Here is a 22,424-nt window from a genome sequence, read left to right on the forward strand (position 1 = left end):
AAAATCAATATACAGAAATATGTCGTGTTTCTATTCACTGATATTGAACTATCAGAAAGGGAAATTAATAAATAATAATTTCATTCGTAATTGCATTAAAAGAATAAACTTAACCAAGGAGGTGAAAATTATAAGACACCAATAAGTTCAAAGATATTTCACATTCTTAAATCAAAAGAATTAATGTCATTGAAATGTCCGTGTTTTCCGAAGCAATCGACAGATTCAGTGTAATCCCTATGAAAATCCCAATGGTGTATTTCACAGAACTAGAATAATGCTACACTTTGTCTGGAACTAAAACTACAATAACTACAGCATTATTTACAGCCGAAGTGTACCTCAGTGGATGAATGGATAAAGAAGACACAAAATACTACTCAACCACAAAAAGAATGAAATCCTGCCATTTGTGACAACGTGAATGGCCCTTAAAAGTATTATGCTAAGTGAAGTAAGTCAGATAAGTAAAGATAGATACTATATGATTTCACTGATGTGTAGAATTTAAAAAAAAAAATGAACGAACAAAATAAAACAAAAACAAAACCACGGATAAAAAGAACTAGATTTGTGGTTACCAGGAAGGAAGGGGGTCCGTGTGGGCAAGAAGGTTTAAGGGGGGCAAATGCATAGCAACTATACTTGGGCTGACGGTCACTTCGTAGTGTACACAGGAATATTTGCCGGGGTGCAAATATTTAAAGGGGAACTTCTGGAGTCCCCTAATTTGGGCCCCCCTTCACCGTTCCAGCGTCCTGGAACTGGACTGAGACGAAGACCCAGTAAAGAAGTGGAATTGGGCTCAAGGAACCACAGAGGGGAATCTCACCCAATCGGGTTGCCAATTACTTGCCATATGGTCTTAATTTGGATGCCTCATTTTTCAATTTCCACTGAAATGACAAAAAAAAATGCAATGCAATTAAATACTGAAGAATTTTTATGAAACAAATTGTAGCAACTTCAACCGTCCACTGAGTGTCTGGAAAGGTGGGCACGTCTGTCTGGATACAAAGAGTAGTAGGTGCCCCATGGAACCCCACCAACATTCCTTCATTGACAGCAGCAGAGGCGGGGACCAAAGGCAGCCTCTGGGCAGGTGATGGGAAGGACACATTGATCGCGTCGTTCCCCCAGGTTCCTACCAAACACTGGACTCAGTTGCATGGGACAGCGCCCCAGTGGCGCTGCCTCCCAGGTTACACTTGGGGCCCACGGCTGGCTCCCAGTGGAGGGCGTGGTGCCAGCTCTACAGAGAGCCACTGACCCAGCTAACGGCTGCTGCTCTGAGAGATACAAGAAGAAGTCATTTGGCAGGAAGGTGGAACACGGTGCCTCTGCTCTTTCTGGCTGCAGCTCCCTTGCCACTCCGTCCGGCAGCAGAACACAGAGCAACTCAAACCTTCCCTCTTACTCCTGTGCATGAGCTGGACGTATCCGAACAGGGATCAACATAGTCTCTGATAGACCCCGTCTTAAATCCTGGATCCGGAAGATAATTATTGACTGTCTGCAGTCCGTGAGGGTGGAAAATACACTGGACGTGTCCCGGGACTCGGTTTTAAAAACAGCGTTATTCTAGGGGCTCAAACCCATGCCACGCATGAGAGAGGTGGCGTTTCTGTCGCCTGGGGAAGGTTTTGTTCTCGTTGCTTCTAGCCTGACTCCCGTTCTCTGAACCTGTGTCTGTACTGCAGACAGTGAACTCCAAGCAAAACCTGTGCCAGGAACGAGGATGACCCAGGAAGGCGCCTCCCAGAAACTGGCCTCCGGGCCGAGGCATGATGAAGGGAAGAGGGCCAGGTGATGGCATCCAGGGAGGATTTTTAGGCAGAGGAACAATAAAGGTCGAGGCACTGATTCCGGAATAAAATGGGCTTCGCGGAGGCACAAGAACGGGTGCAGCGCGCTGGCTCCGCGCGCGGATGGAGCGCGGGAAAGACGGGAGAACAGAGCGTCGTGAGGAAATGGGCGACAGGAAGACGGCGGCCTTGCGGTGTGCGAGGCAGCAGAAGGGAAACTTTAAAGGGAAGTTAAAAGCTGTTTGAGTGGCTTTAAGTAGAAGGGCTGTATGTGTGATTTACAGTTTAGCACGTCATTGTGGCTTCTGCACAGAAAATGAACCAGGCAGGGAGGCTGGTGTGGATTTCCTGGCTACAGTCTCGCTGGGAAATGAAGGTGATGGGATTAGCGGTGCAGATGAAGAGACGGATTATACGCTGAGACATAACAGTACTTAAAGTAACTTTTATAAATATATATACACACGTACATATGTATATAGATACAATTTTCAATGCTGTGTCAGTATCTGGGGCACAGCACAGTGCTTCAGTTGCACATGGACACACATGTATCCATTTTCATATTCTTTTTCATTATAAGTTACTGCAAGATATTGAATATGGATCCCTTTGCTGTACAGCGTGAGCTTCTTGTTTATCGATTTTATATACATTATATAGTTAATATATTATATATATTCCCAAAAGGGAGAGAGCTGGTTCAAAATTCTTTAAAGAAACAAAGATGGCAACTATCTACCCCCTGCGCACTGCCTGTTGGAAGCTGCGCCTCTGGGATGACTACGTTTATTTAGAGCACGAGGTGAGCAACCAGCGGAGATTCTAATGGATACGCGGAACAGCCACACGTTTTAACCAAGTCGGGTCCGACCCCGCTCCCCACGCAACCTCCCAGCCCAGCCGTTCACCAAGCGCGGCGGCTGAGTCCCCCCGTCCGGCGGCTTCTCCCGCCCCGGCCCTCACTGTCACCTGCCTGCGGGGGGGCCATGAATCCCCACCAGATTTGCTTTACCTTCAGTCCTCATTCCAATGAAACGACGGCACGAGCGCACACGGCTAAGAAAGCCACCCCCCCCCCCCTTTATGTACCGCGGAGGCTGCACAGCAGGCGGCCAGGGGCGGCCCTTCTGCAGGCCCCCCGGCGACGCGCCCCCTGGGGAGCAAGGCTGGTGCCGGGTGAGGACACCCCGACCCACTCACGGGAGGCGCTTGGAGCGGCGCTTGGCTCAGTCCGGGTCTTTGCTAGCGTAGCTCTTGGCTGCGAGCAGCCAGATTGGCAAGCGCTGCGCGTCGCCCGCCCTCCGAGAGGCCCGGAGCGGACGGGGTAGGGGCAGCGCGCCCGGCCCTGCAGCAGCGGGGCTCCCACCTCCCCACCCCCCCCGCCCGCCGGGGCCCGCGCTGCGGCCCCGCGCCGCGCCCCCTGCTGCTGAGACAGAGGCAGCGCGATTGGTATCGACGCGTCTTACGCGCTCGCTTCCTGTGTGATACGTGGGTGCGTCTGTGCGTGTCTGTGCGAGAGAACATTTCATTCCTGTTTTTGTTTGTTTGGCGAAAAGACCTAAAGAAATAAGAAGAGTTAAGGATCCTATGCATGGCCTCCTTCTCCAGGTCTTTTCCAATTAGAACACGTCAGATAATGGTAACTGCAAAGGCCGGGCTGCAGAGGTGAACAGAGGTACTAGGAAGACGTATTTTGATTTCCGTGATAGCACGATTCGAATGATGCAAGGCGCACACTGTGAAGCGTTCTCCCCCCAGAGGTCGAGGCTGAAGAATAGTTTAAAGACGAGGCTATGGGATGTGCAGTGTGGATTAGGAGCAACCGTTTCATCACGGGGGCAGAGGGCTGACCTCTCCCAGAGCCAGGCGTGCTGTGGGCTCGCCCGGACCCCTGCGGGGCCTGCGGTTGAACCACAGGGCGGGACAGGAGGTCGGGACGCTGAGCCCTCCGCATCCCAGGGGCTGATTCTCATGCACATTCGCCCTGACGGTAGCAGAGGAGCCAATGCCACCTTCTGTGTGATAAGCACCTGTCTCTGTGTCTCTGTCCTGCCTCCCACCCCCTTGAGAGGGGGCAAGGAATTAATTCTCCAACCATTAAGGAACCGAAACATTTTCATAATTTGTCTTCGGTCTTTTGCGCCTTTCTCCAGTTTCCCCCATGGTTCTCTCATCTCATCTGCTCTTTCAATAAGTAATGCCTCCTCTGCTCCTTATGGAAAATGGAAAATGTTTGAGAAATAAATGGTGCTATTTCAACGCGAACACGCCCACATTTGACGCTAGTTACAAACGCCATCGAGGGGAAGCAGCGGATTCCAACAACTAGAGAATATTCACCTACATCACCAACTGCAGCGGCTCTGACATAGCTACGTGTGTGTGTTCCTAAAAGCCACTGTGCTACACAAACCTGTGCAATGAGACCCACAGCACTGTGGGCAAATGGGGTTGGGGCGCAACACTCAGAAACGTGGTATTTGGGTATGACACACTTAAAAAATACAGAAGACCCTAGTAAAAAGTAGACCCGAGTTTTATACATGTTGAACGGTTAAGAAATACAGAAATAGTGCAATAAATATGGTGCATCACCTTGAAGAGCATCTAAACTTTGCTCATGAAAATGGACTTCAGAGTGACTGGAGCTCCTGAATATTACCCAGTGATAGAGGGAGGGTTATTAAAATTGGACCCCGAATGTGGGTGGGCACGGTTAATGCAGTGATTCGAGGGAGCTGGTGGGCTATGAAATGTGTTTGCCGCCTGGGCGCACTCAACCGGGTGCAATTTTCTGAGTCCACCTAGTGTTCTTGCAGGTGAAGTTTCACATCAGAAAATATGTTTGTATATAGATAGATGCAAATGTATCTACGTCTGATGGATGCATTGCTTACAGCATATATATAATGTAAAACTATGTATAGTATATATAACTATATATTGCATTTGTATACACGTACCAGCTGCCTTGAAACACATTTGCAGTTTCAAAAAAAGCCAAAATAGAAATACCTGTAGTAAAAATAAATAACGAGCCTGTCCCGCTCTAGCATAGCAATGTTTTGAGTTATTAAAGCATCGGCGAATCTGATGAAAACTGTGAATCTCTCCAATACATACCCACAGATAAGGCGGAGGCTGTAGCTCAGCGGTAGAGCATGTGCTCAGCACACACAGGGTCCTGGGTTCAAGCCCCAGGACCTCCATGAAAATAAACAAATACACTCACCCCCCGACAAAACCAAAACCAAAAAAATACCCCAAAACTCCACATATACACACACACATTTCACGCACGAATTTCTGAAAATAACGTCCACTGTTGTCTCTGTATCACTTGTTCGTTTTCTTGTTTTATTTTGTTATCCAAGCCAGTGGCTTCTATTCTGAAGTTTTCCTGATGATATTTTCTTGATTTTAGCTGAAAGCAAACACCTGGACAATAATCAGAACTGACCCCACTGCCTCCAATGGTCCTTAAAAGGTTTATTGACTGAAAACAGTGAACAGTCACGGTTGCCTAGAAGCCATCTGCTTGTACAAACAAAACAGAATGAGAAAACATCAAACTATGACTGCCATTGCAAATCAGATGTAATTATAAACGTGAGACCAAAGTGCGATTTGAAGGCCCGTTGACATACAGTCTTTCAACTACGTGTCTAGCACTATGATAAATACTTATTATTTTCGTCATTATTTCTAACAATTTTGGCCTCATAAGCTTATTGCCTCCATTTTACAGATGAGGAGAGAGAGGCTCAGAGAGAGAAACTGATTCATTGACTTGCCCAAAATAAAATAACTAATAGAAATGCTGACAGTTAAGCCCTCGTTTGTAAATGTGGAATAGAAAAGTATTAAGTAATCAAGCGATTAGGAGCACAGAATAAGGTAATCCATTCAAAACTCTTAGCACAGTACCTGGAAAATAGTACGTATCCAAACATATTAACTAACTATATCATACCTGTGTTCATCGAGTATTTTTTTGAGCATCTACATGGATCAAGTTACTGTTCTAGGCATTGGGTATAATTTTAAAAGTATGAAATATTTAAAATCCTCAGTCCTTGCTTTCCTGAGCATTATTCGAGTCAATAGTTAATAAGGATGTACCTTTTCAATTCTAAGGATTTAGTTTAAATAAATTACAGCAGATCATCTTCAGGTCAAGGTGAGATAGAAATGTTTAGATATTAAACAGACTTCCCGCAAATTCATCAAAATATACAAATTTATGAACACAGTCAAGTTCTTTGGACAGAATACGTTAGCATATTTAGCTCATTGTGAGAAATATTTTTTAAGAGTAAAACATGTAGGCAATTACAGCGTTCACAACTGCACAAAAACAACTCTTCACTGCCTTTGGGAGAGTGCCTCTTAATTTACATATGAAATGGCCAATCAGGACAGCTTCATTTAAATATTACTTCCATTTCCACAGAACTAAGTCTGTGTGACTAAGGAAGGAAGACATACCTAAATTTTCCTAAGGCATCTGCATCTGCACTGAACTAAAGGATATTTTTTTCTCCGAGAATAGTTTGGTGTTTTGAAAATAGTATGTAATCCAAGACTACATCTATTAGAAATACACTGAATTTGCATTGCCTTTGTAAGAATTAATTCAGTATCAGTTAACTAACTCATAATTTCTGAATTGATACTGATTTGCAAGCTTCAAGACAGGAGCTGCTGACTTTTATTTTATTTGGCATTAGCATTCTAAGCAATCAATGTCCAAAATAAATTTATTTTTACAGCAAATATTTAATCGCTTAGCAAAGGCTAGGAGAGAATCCAAATTTTTGTCCCCAGTAGACTCTCTGCTCCCAAGCAGTGTTATCTCTTGCCCACGTGATTTTTTAATACATTCTCAGGCCTGTTTGCAGAATATTCAATTTCATCCCTCTCTCCTTTCCCGGTGTCACATTTCTTTAATTACAGTCCTTCAGAATCAATATCAAACAGTATCTCTGGAATAGTCCAGCTTGGTTCATTTTGTGCTAATTGTGACATTCAAAATAATACTCAAATTTTCCGTATTTCTACTGCTTCATCAGTAAAATGCAAATAATGATATTGAGACAGGATGGAAGGGGGCAGGGCACAGCCATTCAAGGAATGACAGTGATTAACACCAAAATGGTGGAAGATTTAACTCCCAGTTGGCCTTGAGGATTAAGAGGTTTGACTTCTAGCAGACCTGAGCTTCATTCTGTGCGCATTGTAACATATTGTGATCAGGAACATGCCCGCAGGCGCCATGACAGCCCCAAGGCTGACCGCAAAAGTCAAAGAATGGGTGGGGGCCAAATTCCTGGGAACCTCAGCCCCCTCCCCAGGGTGGTTAGAATGGTCCCACCTGTAGGCGTGTGAAGCTACTGTGCCAGTAAAAACTGGCAACACCATGTCTGGCTGCCTTTTTTCACTCTCTCCTCTTTGGAGATGGCCCTCACTCTGTCTATGGAGTGTGTACCTACTTTTATCTTAACCTGAGCACCCAATTCCCACACCTTTTTCCTTGCCTTTCTCTTGCCTTACACTCCATGCAGTGTGTGTCTCTCTCAGTAAATCTACCTTTACTCAACCTGAATTCTTTCCTGCGCGAGACCAAGGACCTACACCTGGCGGGGCACGTCCCAGGGGCTCCACCAAAACCTGGGACATGGCCCTCCTCACGCCCCACATCCATTTTCCTGCAGCAATATTGCCTTCCATGTGGTTTTGTTTTCAGAGGATGAAACGAGATAACATATGTAAAACCGCACTGCACTGACCTTTACATCACACACAGTGCAGCACAAAGTATTGATGTGCTGTTATCATTAACACTTTTGCTATTTTAAGAAAGTACATATCGCTAACATATTTCTACTGTTCATTTCTAAATATAATTCTGTTTAAAGTCTGCACTGATTTTAGGCACTACTTTTGGGAAAATAGTAACCCTTAGAATAATATGTCTTCTCATTCAATAGAATTGTTTTACTGATTTCTTCCTGGATGATAGTTAATACTTTCCTAAGTTCCTAAATAGAATAAAGATTTTTTAGTTTTCTTTTTAGACAACAAAAAAATAAATCTATAAGTCTATGATGAATTCCACATTTGGTTTTATTTGGCCATATTTGGCTTTCTTCCATAGCATGCAAATATAGTAAAAAAAAAAAAAAAAGGAGGAAGAAGAGTGGGAAACGAAGTGATGCAGGAAAATGGATGTGGCGCAAGAGGAGAGCCATGTCCCAGGTCTCAGCTGAGCCCCTGGGACGTGCCCCGCCAGGTGTGGGTCCTTGGCTTCACGCAGGAAAGAATTCAAGTGCGAGCCACAGTTGAGTAAAGGTAGATTTTTTGAGAGAGACACACACTGCATGGAGTGTAAGGCAAGAGAAAGGCAAGGGAATTGGGTGCTCAGGTTAAGGTAAAAGTAGGTGCACACTCCACAGACAGAGTGTGGGCGGTCTCCAAAGAGGAGGGAGAGAAAAGGGCCACTAGGCATGGTGTTGCCAGTTCTTATGGGCTCAGTTGCTCCACACGCCTACAGGTGGGACCATTCCAACCACCCTGGGGAGGGGGGTGGGATTCCCAGGAATCTGGCCACCCCCATTCTTTGGCCTTTTGCCATCAGCCTTGGGGCTGTCATGGCGCCTGCGGGCATGTTATTGATCACGCTGTTACAAGTAGCATATAATGAAGCTCAAGGTCTGCTAGAAGTCAAACCTCTTAATCCTCAAGGCCAACTGGGAGTTGAATCTTCCACCATTTTGGTAAATCTGCCACCATTTTGGTGTTAAATTGCTGTCATTTCTTGAGTGGCTGTGCCCTGCCCCCTTCTCTCCTGTCTTAGAAGGAGAAAGGGGGAGAGAGAAAAATCTGATTGTAGCATTGGAAGGCCTTCAACCTAAGAGCACCAGGAGCTCTCAGTGGTGAATTCTCTCTAATCTTCTCAACATCCTGAATCGGGTCCTGGTTTTATGGACCTTTCATAGGGAAAGAATCTTAGGCTTAAAAAGGTCAGGCAACTTTTTCAGCTTCCTATCAGCTTGGCCACCGTCTGAAGATCATGAACCTAACACTTTTCTGTCTTACCTCCTTACTTCCTAAAGAGTCTGCAAGCGCGGTTTGATTTACTTTCCCTCAGGTGACTTTCAGCACTAGCCGTTAACTTCCAATGGGCAGGATTGTTTGGCTGTGCGCTTGGCGTTTTGGTTTTCTGTCTGTTGTTGCTAAGTTCTAGCTCTGCTACGTTATGCCCTCGCAACAGGGTCTGTATACCTTATGCTTTTCAGAAAGCTTTGAGATCATATCCTTGTTATAAATGAGACTTTCTTTTGTAAAATGCCCCAAGCTTCCTCAAATGAGGAAGTGTCTTCTATATGATATGTTGGTGTTTATGCCTATGCTAAGAACAGCTTTTATTTTTTGAAAAGATTTCTTGAATTTACATCTTTCTAGTTATCACTACCATTTAGATTATCATTTTAGATTCCAATGTATGCTTTATTTCTGCCCCTCACACAAAACAAGCATTTTTGTAATGCTGTTTTAAACTCACACTACGACTTATTTCTGTATTATATCATCTACGTCAAAATTATTCTGGGCATTTTTATTCAATGCTGTAACAAAATTTACCAGTCTACTGGAATACATATGTTTTGTTCATTTCATAGCTTGGTAGTATGGTCTGTATATATTTTAGATATATTTTGTAAATGACAGGCTCTGAAAAAAAGAATATATTCATTTCATTTTTGTGAACTAGCTCTTCTGAATTTTAAGAAATTTAGTGAAAGATACCATTTATACAACTGTTTCATTAGTTACAAGAGTTTAAATCTCCATAACAACTTGACAATATTCTTGCTATACATACAGTTTCGCTATAATTGCAGTAGACCATTAATTCTTTATAATCATTTAATAATCCAAACAAAGTCTCTACTCTGCTCCCATTTGGAGGAAATTCAAATTAAATTAGTATATTACAAATATTCAGTAAATACGTGCTTATTCACTTTATTATGTTCAGGGGAGAAAAATATTCAAAAAGGGAATAAGATAATATTAAATGCAAAAAATAATCTAAAATAGATAAACATTAAATATTCTGGCCTTATGTTTTCTATTAAACACGACTCAGTTAATTTTTAGAATGTACCTGTATGTTATTTTTAATCCCTTTGATAACTTTGCAAGAGCAGTGGTGATGTTTTTTACATTTATTTCATGAGTTAAATGCCCCTAATAGAAATATGACTTTTCCAATTCAATGAGTTTTCATTTTCTTTTATCTGAAAAGGTTATGCCCCAATTTCCTCAAAGCAACTTGGTTATTTTTTTAATATATTTCATTTCAAGTATTGAGCGTAACTGCTGTAACCCCATGGTTTGAAAAGTCAGTAGGGCTGAGATAATGCAATTACCTTGTTTTCTTGCATGAGTCAACAAATGGAGTTCATTAGAGGGTTGAGTCTGTATAATATGAAGTTGCTGTGAGAGGCAAAGTGTATTTCAAATTTCTCATGCTTGCCTGCTCAGAAGGGCATATTTAATAAGCTTGACTTTTTATATTTAAAGGTACCTTTGATCTATCTGACTTCTTTAACTGTCCTAAACTCTGGCTGGATCAAAAATTCATAAAAATCATTATACTTAGCCAACTGTAAATGTAACAGGCCTGTCTTGTTGAAATGGCATCTTAATTAAAAGGTTTAGTCCTAGCAAAATGATTATATCTTGAGTTCTTTTCGACCAGATCACTGTTGATATAGTTAATCACAATTGTCTTTCAATCCTATGAACTAGACATATAATAGTTACTATTACAGATCAGTTTATTATTTATTATTGAAGTTGCTGTACTTTGTGTGAATTCTCAGCTGATAAAAATACACTGTTTTGTTGTAGGTGTACCAAAAACTGGTTTCCCTGTACATTAACTGTCCTTAAACTTCATGTGTTTGCTGTTTTAAGAGTTTAGAGAAGTTGACAATTATTTATGTGTACAAATAAAACATTACCTTCATAACTAGTGTGCTACATACAGAAAATAATTAATTATTACTTATCATTGTAAGACTAACAGCAGGATATATAAAGTCTTGGTAAGACTGAAGGCGTGACATTTTTGCTTCTTTTCTCTTTTACTGAAATTCATCGTCTAAGGGTTCTGTGTTGTGACTTAACCATTGAATCCGTCTAAAGCTTTCTAGAATCTTTTCTTTGTTTGTGAGCACATCATTTCTGGAGGTAATGATTTCTACAGTAAACTAGTCTCTCTTCTATCAGTCCTTCCTAACACCCAGGTGTGACTCTTAATTTTAATTTTACTTTTTAGGGCTTTATGTAATTATATAAAATCAATTATATTAAGTGTGTAATGACATATGTGACATTATAAATATATATATATGTATATATATTCTATATAATTGATTTTATGTAATTATCTAACAGCCTTGGCATTGATCTTCAAAGACAGATGATTTTCCTATTTTTAGCAGTCTAGTCATCATTAGACCAGAGTCACTGATATCACCTGGAGGCCAGGGTATAAGGCCATGACCATTATCGTAACTTTACCACTTTGCAATGTACTTGGCTTTATTAAATGGTGTATAGACTATTAATGATTTTAGCTCCTGCTCTGGTCATTCTTTCTTGTAGTAATCCATAAAAATACACAGCATGTTTTCTTCACTGTGAAGAGCAGTCCGATATTTTTTTTATTCCTTTTAATAACTCTCCTTCAACGCTCTACCTTGTTTGAAGAGATCAGAGTCTCCTCTACTCACATGTATTTGCACACACACGGAGAGCCAAAACTGTCTACAGAAAGATGTCCCTGTGATGGAAATAAAGGAAATAAATTTGAGTAAGGTCATGAATCAAGCATCTCTCTTGGAGTTCCACTGGTCCTTAATTTTTTTTTTCCCTTTGTGCTTATGGTCAAAGTAAACATGGCTTTAGTCCCCTGGTATTACAGTTAAACAGCTTTTGTGCTTATCGTTTTATTTTATCTTCTTAATCGTGTTTTATAAAGTTGATTTTATGATCTTTATTTTAGAATTGAGAGGCTATGCATAGATAAGGTAATTGACCTGTCTAAGAAGTTTTATCTGAGCAATAAAGCAATTCAGCTGAAGAATGGTTGAATAATAAAACTTGAAAACGTGTCTTATGAAGCAATGTCTTTCCATGAATTGTAGAAATGTCTTCAACTATTCTAATTACCTGTATTCAAGTCTTGAGGTTACAAGAAATCTCAAAACTAGAATCAGGACAGCTGGGGAAGGGGAAAGTCATTTGAGTGGCCCCTCAGCCACTTCAAATATAAAGCAATTGTCCTCAACTAGGGGCTATTTTGCCTCCCAGGGGACATTTAACAACATCTACAGACATTTTTGGTTGTCACAACTGTGTGTGGAGGTTCTACTGCCATCTAGTGTGTGGAGGCCAGGGATACTACTGAACAATTGGCAAGGCACAGGATAGTCTATCACAAGAAAGAATTATTTTGCCCAAATCTCAGCAGTGTCAAGGCTGAGAATCCTTAGAGCTAGAGAATCAGTTCCCTGGAGGTAAGAGGTGAACATGAAATCTCCAATTCAGCTTCAGTGTATATACCCGCTTGCCAGCATCCCCATCCTTGCTTCTGCTTATGAATGTATGGTATGGCTTTTAGAAGTAGAGTTGTTACGAGTCTTCTTGAGTTTGATTCCTGATCCTGCCGTCTATTTGCTTACTAACCTGGGGCAAGTCATTAACCCTTAAAATAGTAACGCTGTAGTAACAGTTTCTAAGTTGTGACGGCAAAAGAATGCAGGCAAAGTGAAAGAGCTCCATAAACTGAGTTAATGTTGAACACTCATGGTTATGAAGATGTATCAATTGTGGTGTGCGAAATATTTATTTTTTATCCATGACCCTAATTAATTTCTCCCACCAGATCTTTTCAGCCTGGTGGTGAAACAAAATTAGCCACTTGTTGATAAACTCAGACAATACCATCCTGTCTCTGTGGGAAGCAACTTAAGGCAGTTTCACATCTAGACATGGTGGACGATTACGTGTAACTTTATCGCTGCATAACATATCCATGTACGGGGAACTCTGGAGCCTGTTGCTCACGCAGCCCCATGAAACTGGCGAAGGCATCCTCTGCTCCAGAATCCCAAAACTTGTCTGGGAATTCTCTCGTTCTCCTTCTCACGAAGCTCAAACAAGGGTGGAAACACAAGGTAGAATGCCATTTCTCAGGGAGCTTTTCCAAAGTTGACTTAATTATTTTGTCCTCCCTAACAGTCCCCACGTCCCCGCTCAAAGGTAGGTTAGAGAGAGGTTTATCTGCTCATTCTGCAGCATCACAGTGGCTTGAAAAATTTCCTCCCAATCCTGTTGTTTGGGTTAAGATTTCAGCTTTTGAAAATCTAGAAGCCAAGGAATTCTTTTTTTTTTTTTTAATGTCAGCTAAGTCTTCCCTTAATTGATGGCAAGATGGCTGAAGATCTTACGGCAATGAGGAACTAAAAATGGGCAAGTAAGTTAATCAAAGCAGTATATACTCAGTATACGATCTCCCTTTACTACACAGACACTCCACTTCATAGTGAGGATGCTTCGTAGGCATAGTGTTTGACTTTTAGAAATAAAAGCATCTTTAGAGGTGTTAACACTGGTGCCAGCTTGAGAAGAAGATAATCTTCCTCTTGGCTCGGCATCCTGTTTTGATTTCAGGATGTCATTGCAGATTCTGTTTGATCTTTCCCAGCTCTTACTTTCTCAGAATATAACATCACAGCTTTCAGCGACCCTATTTTTCTCACAGTGCACGCGTAACTTTCCTTCTAAGGAAATAAATGGGGAGGCCTAGGTCCTTCTACAGGGCAGCAATCTTCAAAGGACTGAATGCCGCTCCTCGTGGAGCAGAAAGAAGGCCCAGGGGTTCCCAGGGGGTGAATAGATATAAGGGATTTAATCTCCAGACCCACATATACTATTTCCTAAAACCTCACGACCTGAGAACTGTCTACCAACGGCAGATTTTCCTTTCCCAAGGCCCCTCCACCATTTTGCAGAAGAAAGATGCAACATTCACTCAGCTGCCGTCTTTCTAGTGAAAAGAGCTATTAGCAGGGCAGACATTTTCCCTCAGGTAAATGAGATAAATCTGTCCCTTGAATGTTCAGTACGAAATGTAGTGAATTTCCTTTTAAATTTAATTTTGTTTTAAACAGATATTTTATTGCATAAATATATATACAATTTCCAAAAGAAATACATCTTTCACAATGATTTGAAGATGAAATAATCTTAGATGTCAACTTAAAAAGTGAAAAGAGGTTACCTGGTTTTCAAGTCTTTATATGGAGTATGTGACTAAAAATTTTGAAGGTCAGTGCTTTAGAAAGTTCTAGAATATCACTGAAATAAATCGGAATTATTGAATGGCTACAGTAGCTTTTTGCAAGTTCATTCTTTCTGTAAGTGACAAAGGCAAGCTGACTGTACCTTTTAGCAACAATTAAACAAAAAGACTCCCCCTGAATTAATTTAATCTTTATTGAATATGTTTTCAATTTTCACATGGAAATTGCAAAGTCCATCTGCACCTGAAATCTTGCAGAGGTAGTTTGGAGAAATGAGTACAAAAGATGATATTTTTAATAGAAATGAGTATGTTGTATTACTAATTAAATCTTAAACTTTTTACTTAATATAGCTCCCAGCGTCATGTTTATTTTGAAACTTCAACATAGATAAATAAATGGATGGATAGACAGGTAGATAGATGATACAGGGGGAAAATGAACTAGGAAAATGTAGAACTTTAACCAAATATTTCAAAACATTGGAACTGCTTTGAATTCTAGAAATTAGTGAGGACATTTTTTTTAAATAAAATGAATGCTTCCTTATCTGCACCAAATACAAATTTAATAAATATTTAACAGTATTTCCTTCCAGATTCAAGGATACTGAGTACTTTATACGAGGCCTCATTTGTCTTCATCGCCCCTATTCTCAGAGGCAGACCAGTACAGCAGAAAAAGCAAAGATTTTGGATCCCAAATTTGGGCATTTGGTTTTCCTTGAGTTCCTATATTTTGAATGAAAATAAAATGCTTGGTTGGGATGTGGAGCATAATAGTGACAAGATAGCTGGGGAAAGACAAGCCCCACTCATTCACCCGTCCATGTGTTAATCCCACGCCAGTGAGGACACACGCTATGGCTGTGTCCTCTAAAGATGGTTGAGATGCAGCCCATGTACTGCTGAAACTTCCGCAAGAAACTGATCATTACACGATCGTGTTCTAGAAATACAGATGGTTTTTCAAAACATTATACATCTCCTGCAGAGAAGCATCTATCTGACAGCATTAGAAATTCAGAGGCGTCCTTATGAAATAGTCAGTACAAGTGAGTTTTGCTCAAAGAGGTGTTTGCCAGGAGTGAGACTACTGGGGGGCATTCCAGGCAGACAAAACAAAATTTTAAATGCAAAAATACATTGTACAGGAAAGCTTGACTTGTCTGAGAACCTTCGAGCATTTCCGTGTGCCCAGGGAGTGTGGTGCACAGACACGGGGCACGAGACTTGAGCAGAATTGGGAGGGTGCAAAGACAAGACCACTGGAATTAATTTCAAAAACCCTGGAGAGCCATTGAAATATTCCAAATAAGGAAGTGGTAATAAAATATTTTATTGTCGAATAATAATATTGAGAGGGATGGGTCTGTATTATGGAAAAAATGGTCAGTTGGGAGGGTTAGAAATATTAATAAATAATATTAAAGTAGTGACAACAGGAAGAAGTAAAAGATATACGAGTTGTAATTATCAACATGAAGTCTTCTAGAAATTAAGTAGATGTCAGATGAAGTAAGTAGGAGGTTAAAATGAGTCTTCAATTTTTGGCACCTGGACATAAGATTTCTTGCATGTTACTACTCCCTAATGTACAGATTATAAGAAAAATGGCACACTCTGCTGGACACAGAGCTGAGTCCAGTTCTGAACATGTAACTTATGATTTTGCTAAGGAATACCCAGATAAACACTCAACTGGAAACATGGCTGGATTTCAGAAGGTGAGATTTGCACTGCAAATAAGGCATCAGCGCACACCAGCATATGTATTCTATTGGTCAGCATTTATGTCCTTTGAAAGCGATGGAAAGCCAATTCAAATACAGAAAAGAATTATTTTTAACTTATGTAATACATAGAGTTACTTTCAGGTACAAATTCATTTGGGAGCCAGAGACGTCGTGCCTGCACTTCCTCTGGTTTGGTTCCACGTTCAGGGCACACGGGAAGGCTGCCGGCAGCCTCGACTTCCCTCAGCAGTGACTACGGTCTGGAACCCATAGTTTCCTGTCATGGGACTTAAGAAAGATAGAATGAGTTTCTACCCCCAAAGCTCCACAAAACATCTCGTTATCTCCTTTACCGGGGGCGAGGTCACTGAGAATCATGAGCAAGGTATAGGGTTTGCTGAGTCTCATAAGTTAGGCCTGCCTGTTTGGGGCCATATGTAGCTTCAGATTATCTGGAAACCGTTGGGTAAAGAGCGGAGAACGTTCCCCAGAGAACTGGAATATGTTACAGGAGGGGGCATGGGATGCTGGCTGGGCCAAAAACAAGAACACTAAGGGGGGAAAAAATTAGAAATATCCTTAGGCATGAAACCAAAACAACAGCAGGTTGCCTGGAGCAACGTGCAGGAAGGGAGCGGGGCTGTCTTGCGGTCTTGTCCGGAGCTGCGGGCGTTGAAGGGGTCCACCGCGGGGGAACTTCTGTCAAATGCTTACATTAATGGGGTTCTATTAATCACAAGGCAGTTAAACTTCATTTGCTTTTTAAATAGCCTCAGTGATGGAGCTTTGCTCAAGACCGTGCGTTAGTTCTGTCCACCATTTACGGCTCTGATTCTCCCATTAATGAAAGGCCTTACCTGTGTTTTCTGTTGACAATACACAGGCCAACTTCCATGTTTTCCCTCAGTTTTAAACACTTATCCAGTTGATAATTGAAATTACGTTGAACCTTTTCCTCAAAAATGTATAACGCTTCTTCAAATTATTACTAAGAGTGGGAGAAAGAAATATTTCACTGTGAGCTGAGTCCTCACTCACAGTATATGAGTGGCTTTCATATGTCAAATTATGGACTGAAGCCAGTCTCCCCCAAGGGCAATTTTAAAAGGTCATGGTGAAATGCCAAAAATAAAGACACACACCATAGTTTAACAAAAACTTGTGTTTATTTAATTGAAAAGTCTGTCCTTACGTCCTTTGAAGTTTTTGATATTAATATATATCCATCCTTTGCTAAAGACACGGCTATTGAACAAGTAATGTGAAGATTTTTGATATTCATAATTTTCAAGTGAAAAAGCTGGTAAATTTATGCTAGTCTTCAACACTTTTTATAAGTATTCTGTCGTATGCAACATGCTAAATATTAGCAACATTGATTCAGATGCCAATAAGTGAAGAATTTAACCTGTTCAGCGGAGCTTGGTTTCAAGATCAAACGAAAATTACATACACAAAAAACACAGTGTTCTCTGCGCTATTTCCTCCCCATGGCAGGCTGACAGCCGTATCATATAATTTAAGGTAAAATATATGTTACCTCAACAGGTCAACTACATTACAGCTTTATATGGATCATTCATCTTCAAAACGCAGCTTAATTATCCCATAATGCTCTAAGAATTTTAGCTTCAAGCTACTGGTAAAGGAGAGTTTTCTCTGTATCCTCAGTTGATAGAGCGTTGTTGCATGAGTTAATGTGTGCATGAGAATGGGCCCTTCTTTTCACTTTAGCAAGATTGTTCTCAAGGGAGAAATTTTAACTTGCTAAATGTCTTGGCTGAAGAAACAGAGAAACATACATGAAAGCAGCGTTAAGGTAGAGGTATATGACTTGAGAGTGTTTATGTATTATTCTTTCAGCAAATCTCCCTTACGTGCTAACCAGGTCCCGAGCGCTCTAGTGGTGGTGGTAGCAGACTCAAGTTCGCCTGCTCACCCCTGGGAAGTGGCACCTGAAACACAGGTGCTGGTAGGAAGGCAAAGCTGCTGTAATCAGGGAGCCAGCAGTCCGGGGCAGCTGGCGCCCCGACTCCAACTCTGAGGGGTCTTCCCGGCCATGACAGCTTTTAAAAGGAAAAAGAGCGAAGAGTCTCAGCAGAGGCAGGAGGTCGTCACTCTCTGCTGCGTGCAGACTGGCTGACCTCTCGGCGCCTTTCTTCTGACCTTGCCTTGCCCGCGTGACCTGCCAGCAGGCTTGCTAAGAGGGCAGCTGGGGCGGAGAGCCAGCTGCCACTTCACCGCCCAGGGCTTCATTGTTGCTTGGTTTTTAATCTAGGGAAGGAACCAGCAGGTTAGACAAGGTGTGTGCAGCCGGCAGCTTACAAGCCAAGAGTCAGGTTAATGTATTTAGCGACCTCATTCCCATAAGGCTGGAGGGGGACAGAAGCGGACAAGCAGGGCGGGGGTGAACGGGCCCCTTTCCCCAGGTGCTGGGACTAAGGTAAACGGACGTGGCTTTTCCCCTCATGGAGCTTAAAGAGCAACGGGGAACACAGGCATTCAGCTGTCCTACAAGGAAATGCAAAGTCAAGCTCTGCAACTAGAGAAGATCTTACATATATACACACACATACACATATAAACACATACACACACATACACACATACACACATACACACACATATATACACATGTATATGCACACGTATATACACATACACATACACACACATATACACATATACACATATATACACACATATACACACATACACACACATACACATACATACAGACACATATATACATATACACACACATGCACATACACACACATATATACGTATAATATATAAATATAATTTAAGATCATATATAATATAAAAATAAAATAAATGTATGTATGTAAGATCCAAAGAATAAGCAGAAATTAATAAAAAGATAATTCCAAGTAGAGGAGGCGGTCCCGAGGCCGCAGGGAAACAGGTGAACGGGAAAGGCGGCTCGATGGCCCCACTGGAAGTTTGGGAGAAGTAACTCAACCAGTTTTTCTGGGAGGAAAGAGAAGCCAACACGTGTTTCACCTGACGACTATTTCCTGGTTACTGGGATAAGAGTGTTGCTCCGGCGGCATGTACGCTGTAGGGGAGTCGAGAAGGATGCCTGTGGGGAGATGATCTGATGTCTACCGTAGGTATGAAGTAGAGACAGTGGTAGCTTGGACTTAAAAAAATGGCATTAGCAATAGAGATATTCAGAAAGGAAACGAGCATGGATGACATTTCACAGGTATATTTGAGAAGATGAATCGGGTGGGAGGAGAAGGAAATGACTGTCACGTCTGACTCAATCACTGACTTGCATAGCTAGATGCACAGGGGTCCTCTTACACGAGAAGACAACTTTTGAGAGGAGACGTGCTTTCAAATAAGGAGGAAACCACTCAGAGTTCTTAATACACTTGAAACATTCAAGAGAAATTGTCGAGGAGGCCGTGGATATAAGCGTCTGGAGTGAGGAATGAGCTCTGTCCATTGGGTCTCTGTCTGTGGGTGCAGCACACAGTATTGTCATGCTGTTGTCACTAATACTTTTGCTATTTTAAGAAAGCCCATATTGTTAGCATATCTATAATGTTCATTTCTAAATATAGTTCTGTTTAGATGATGATTATTACTGCACTGATTTTAGGCACTACTTTTGGGAAAATAGTAACCCTTAGAATAACAGGTCTTCTCATTCAAGAGAATTTTTATATATTATTATCTAGGGAAATAGCGTGGAGTGCAAAGAGGAGAGACTTCAGACTGAGCCTTGAGGAATTCCAATCAGAGAAGGCAACATTCTTAAAGGAGGCACAGAATGAATAACCTGACATAAGGGGAGAAGCGTGAATGAGGAGCAATCAGGAGGCCAACGGGACAGAGACAGTTCTTACAAGAAGTCTGTCTATGAACCTGGAAGATTTCTCACTTGGTCCCTCATTTCCAGACACTTCTGTTACTTTGAACAAATAAAAACAGGAGTAAAAACTTAAGAAATAGAAATGAAAATATTTGAAGATTATTAAATGCTAAATTTCTCACTGTGAGTGTAGTTTTATTTAGCACTTTTTTTTTGTAATTCGTCTGTTTTTTTTAACAGACACCATGCTTAATCATCCTCAAGAATCTGCCACTGTGATTCAAAGATGTTTCATATTCCATTTCAAATATCAAGCATCTAAAATAAAAAGGAATATATTAGCTCACCTCCTGGAGCTCCGTGGTATTTCGATAAAAATAACGAAGGCTAATAATGGGCTCATTAACGCCCGTCCCTGCCATCTATAAGCTTCCCTGGGTCGGTTGCCAAATGCAGTGTGACTCCCACCAAGAACGTGTACGCGATTAAAGCTGGAACTTCGTCAAGTTTACAGCACACACCACCCTCCCAAACCTTTTGTTCTGATAAACTTTTCATTGAATAATCTCAAGAAATGTATATCAGCAGGAATGGCAATTTATACAATCATCTCTAAGGGGTTATTTGATGGGCTCTGGGAATTTTCCTTTCGCTAAGATATTTTGCTCATCAGACGGTTGCTAAGGGAGACATCACACGTGAAATATGCATTTTATTGGGATAAGGACTGGTTTTGGTTAAACTTCAAATATTCCATAGGGGAAAGATGAATTAACCTCATGTCTATTATTAACATTTTAGTACTAAAAAGCTTATCTGATCTTATTGAAAGTGACAGTGAAGTGGTATCACCTTATTATATAAGGAGACTTATTATGAAGAACTTCTGAAGGCAGAGAAGCAAACAAAACGTCCAGATGCTAAAGCACTGTGCATAGAGGGTGGGTGGAACAACTTCATTTCAAAGAGATTTTCCTCAAATTCACCTTTCCAGTGAACTCTTATTTTAACAACAAACCAAGCCATACAAAACGCTTGCTATGGGCCCAGCAGTGTGCCAAGACTATGTGCTAAACCAGGTTACTAAACTAGGCTATTTTAACCTCGGGTTCTGAGTTTCCCACCCCCTCAATCACTATGACATCTGCCCATCCCAAAACCGCTGGTATAAACTATGTAATAAATATGCAGTTACCTATGTAGGTAGTGGCAAAATATATGAATATGTAGGTTAGAAAAGACATCATGAAATGAATATTGATGCAAAACAAATTTAACTCCACTAACAGCCTAATAAATGCAACTTAACAACAACATAGCATTTTATATATAATTCATAAATAAATGAAATGTGAGTAATTGCACGAAAAATTGGATGTCATTTAGCACTTTTGTATTCTTGAAACATGTGGGGCTCGCATGCTATGAACTGACTCATGCAGCATCCACTCCCAGCTGCCTTCTCTCTTTTATGGACACCAGAAAACTCATCGCTCTATTTTTCTACACAACTTCCAGGCAGGCATAAAGTTGCAACACAGTTCTCACCAATAAGTCAGAAAAAGTCTGTGAAGGATGACTTGCCTATCTATACACACAGTCTTGAAAGGAGGTTTTGCACCTTCAGTCCTACTCCAAGGGGGCGCCTACATACGTTACAACAACAAAGGAATGTGCCATGAGGCACCACTAAAGATGGCAAAACAGAAGAATAGAATTTGTGTTATTGACGGCAACATGGTACCACTGTACTAGCCGTAAACTTCATATTATGTGAGACAAACAAAACACTTCTTGTTTAAGTAATTGCTATCGGATGTTCAGTTATTTGCAGCCAAATGCTTTCTTAATCCCTGGAGAGAGTGATTTGCCTTTATGTCTCAAAAATCTTTAGAATGATGAGAACTTATATTAAATTATTTAAATTCTGGGAATTATTCCAAAGAGATCGATTTATACAAGACCTGTATGCCCTGAAATGAATGTTTGGATAAGAAGTTGTATTATATGCAAAACTGTTTATTTCAGCACTATTTATAATACTGAGAAGTAGAAAAAGTTAAATAGTAAGTAGGGGTTGAAAAGACAATGAAACAAGTGATGTTTATTTAACAGACCGTGTTATCCAACAATAAAATGTTTCCATAACATGGAAAATAAATAATGCCAAGAGAAAACTTATTTTAATACAAATAGAAAATTAATATTCAAAGTTACATACAGTATGATTAAAATGTTACATTAAAACAAATATGATGCAAAGTTTTGTTTCAAGATGATATGCATTACAGAATATTTCATTACTAATATTTGTTTTTTCCCTTAATCTGACTATAGAATATAAAACTTTCATGTAAAATTTCAAAAACATGTAAAAGGAGAGCAAATTGTATTCTGAACTCATAACGTCAAATTGTTTCATCTATAGCCCTGTACAAATCCTTTTTCCATTCTGGGTTATTTTGAGGTACCTGCCAAGCAACGTTATATAATTTTTCTGTAACAGTTTCAACCTTTTTCTTAAAAGGTAGGAATGCTTTTTAAAAATATGACCATCTTAGCATTGTCACGTTTATAAAGATCAAATAATTCCTTAACATTGTAATCAAATATTCAATGTCTTTTAAAATTTCTCTGATGATCTTATACCTTTT

General features: G+C 40.8%; 1 protein-coding gene across 1 annotated transcript in view; it reads left to right on the forward strand.

Moving 5' to 3' along the window:
• The window catches only part of LRRTM4 (leucine rich repeat transmembrane neuronal 4), an 86,361-nt gene extending 66,588 nt beyond the window's left edge, over nt 1–19,773 (forward strand). The window contains exon 3 of the mRNA XM_015238755.3: nt 19,637–19,773. Coding sequence (XP_015094241.2) covers nt 19,637–19,684 — 48 coding nt within the window. The 3' untranslated portion in view covers nt 19,685–19,773. The remainder of the gene's footprint in view (nt 1–19,636) is intronic.
• The last annotated feature ends 2,651 nt before the right edge of the window (nt 19,774–22,424 follow it).

This window comes from Vicugna pacos, chromosome 28 (assembly GCF_048564905.1).
Source record: "Vicugna pacos chromosome 28, VicPac4, whole genome shotgun sequence".
In the NCBI taxonomy this organism is placed as follows: Eukaryota; Metazoa; Chordata; class Mammalia; order Artiodactyla; family Camelidae; genus Vicugna; species Vicugna pacos.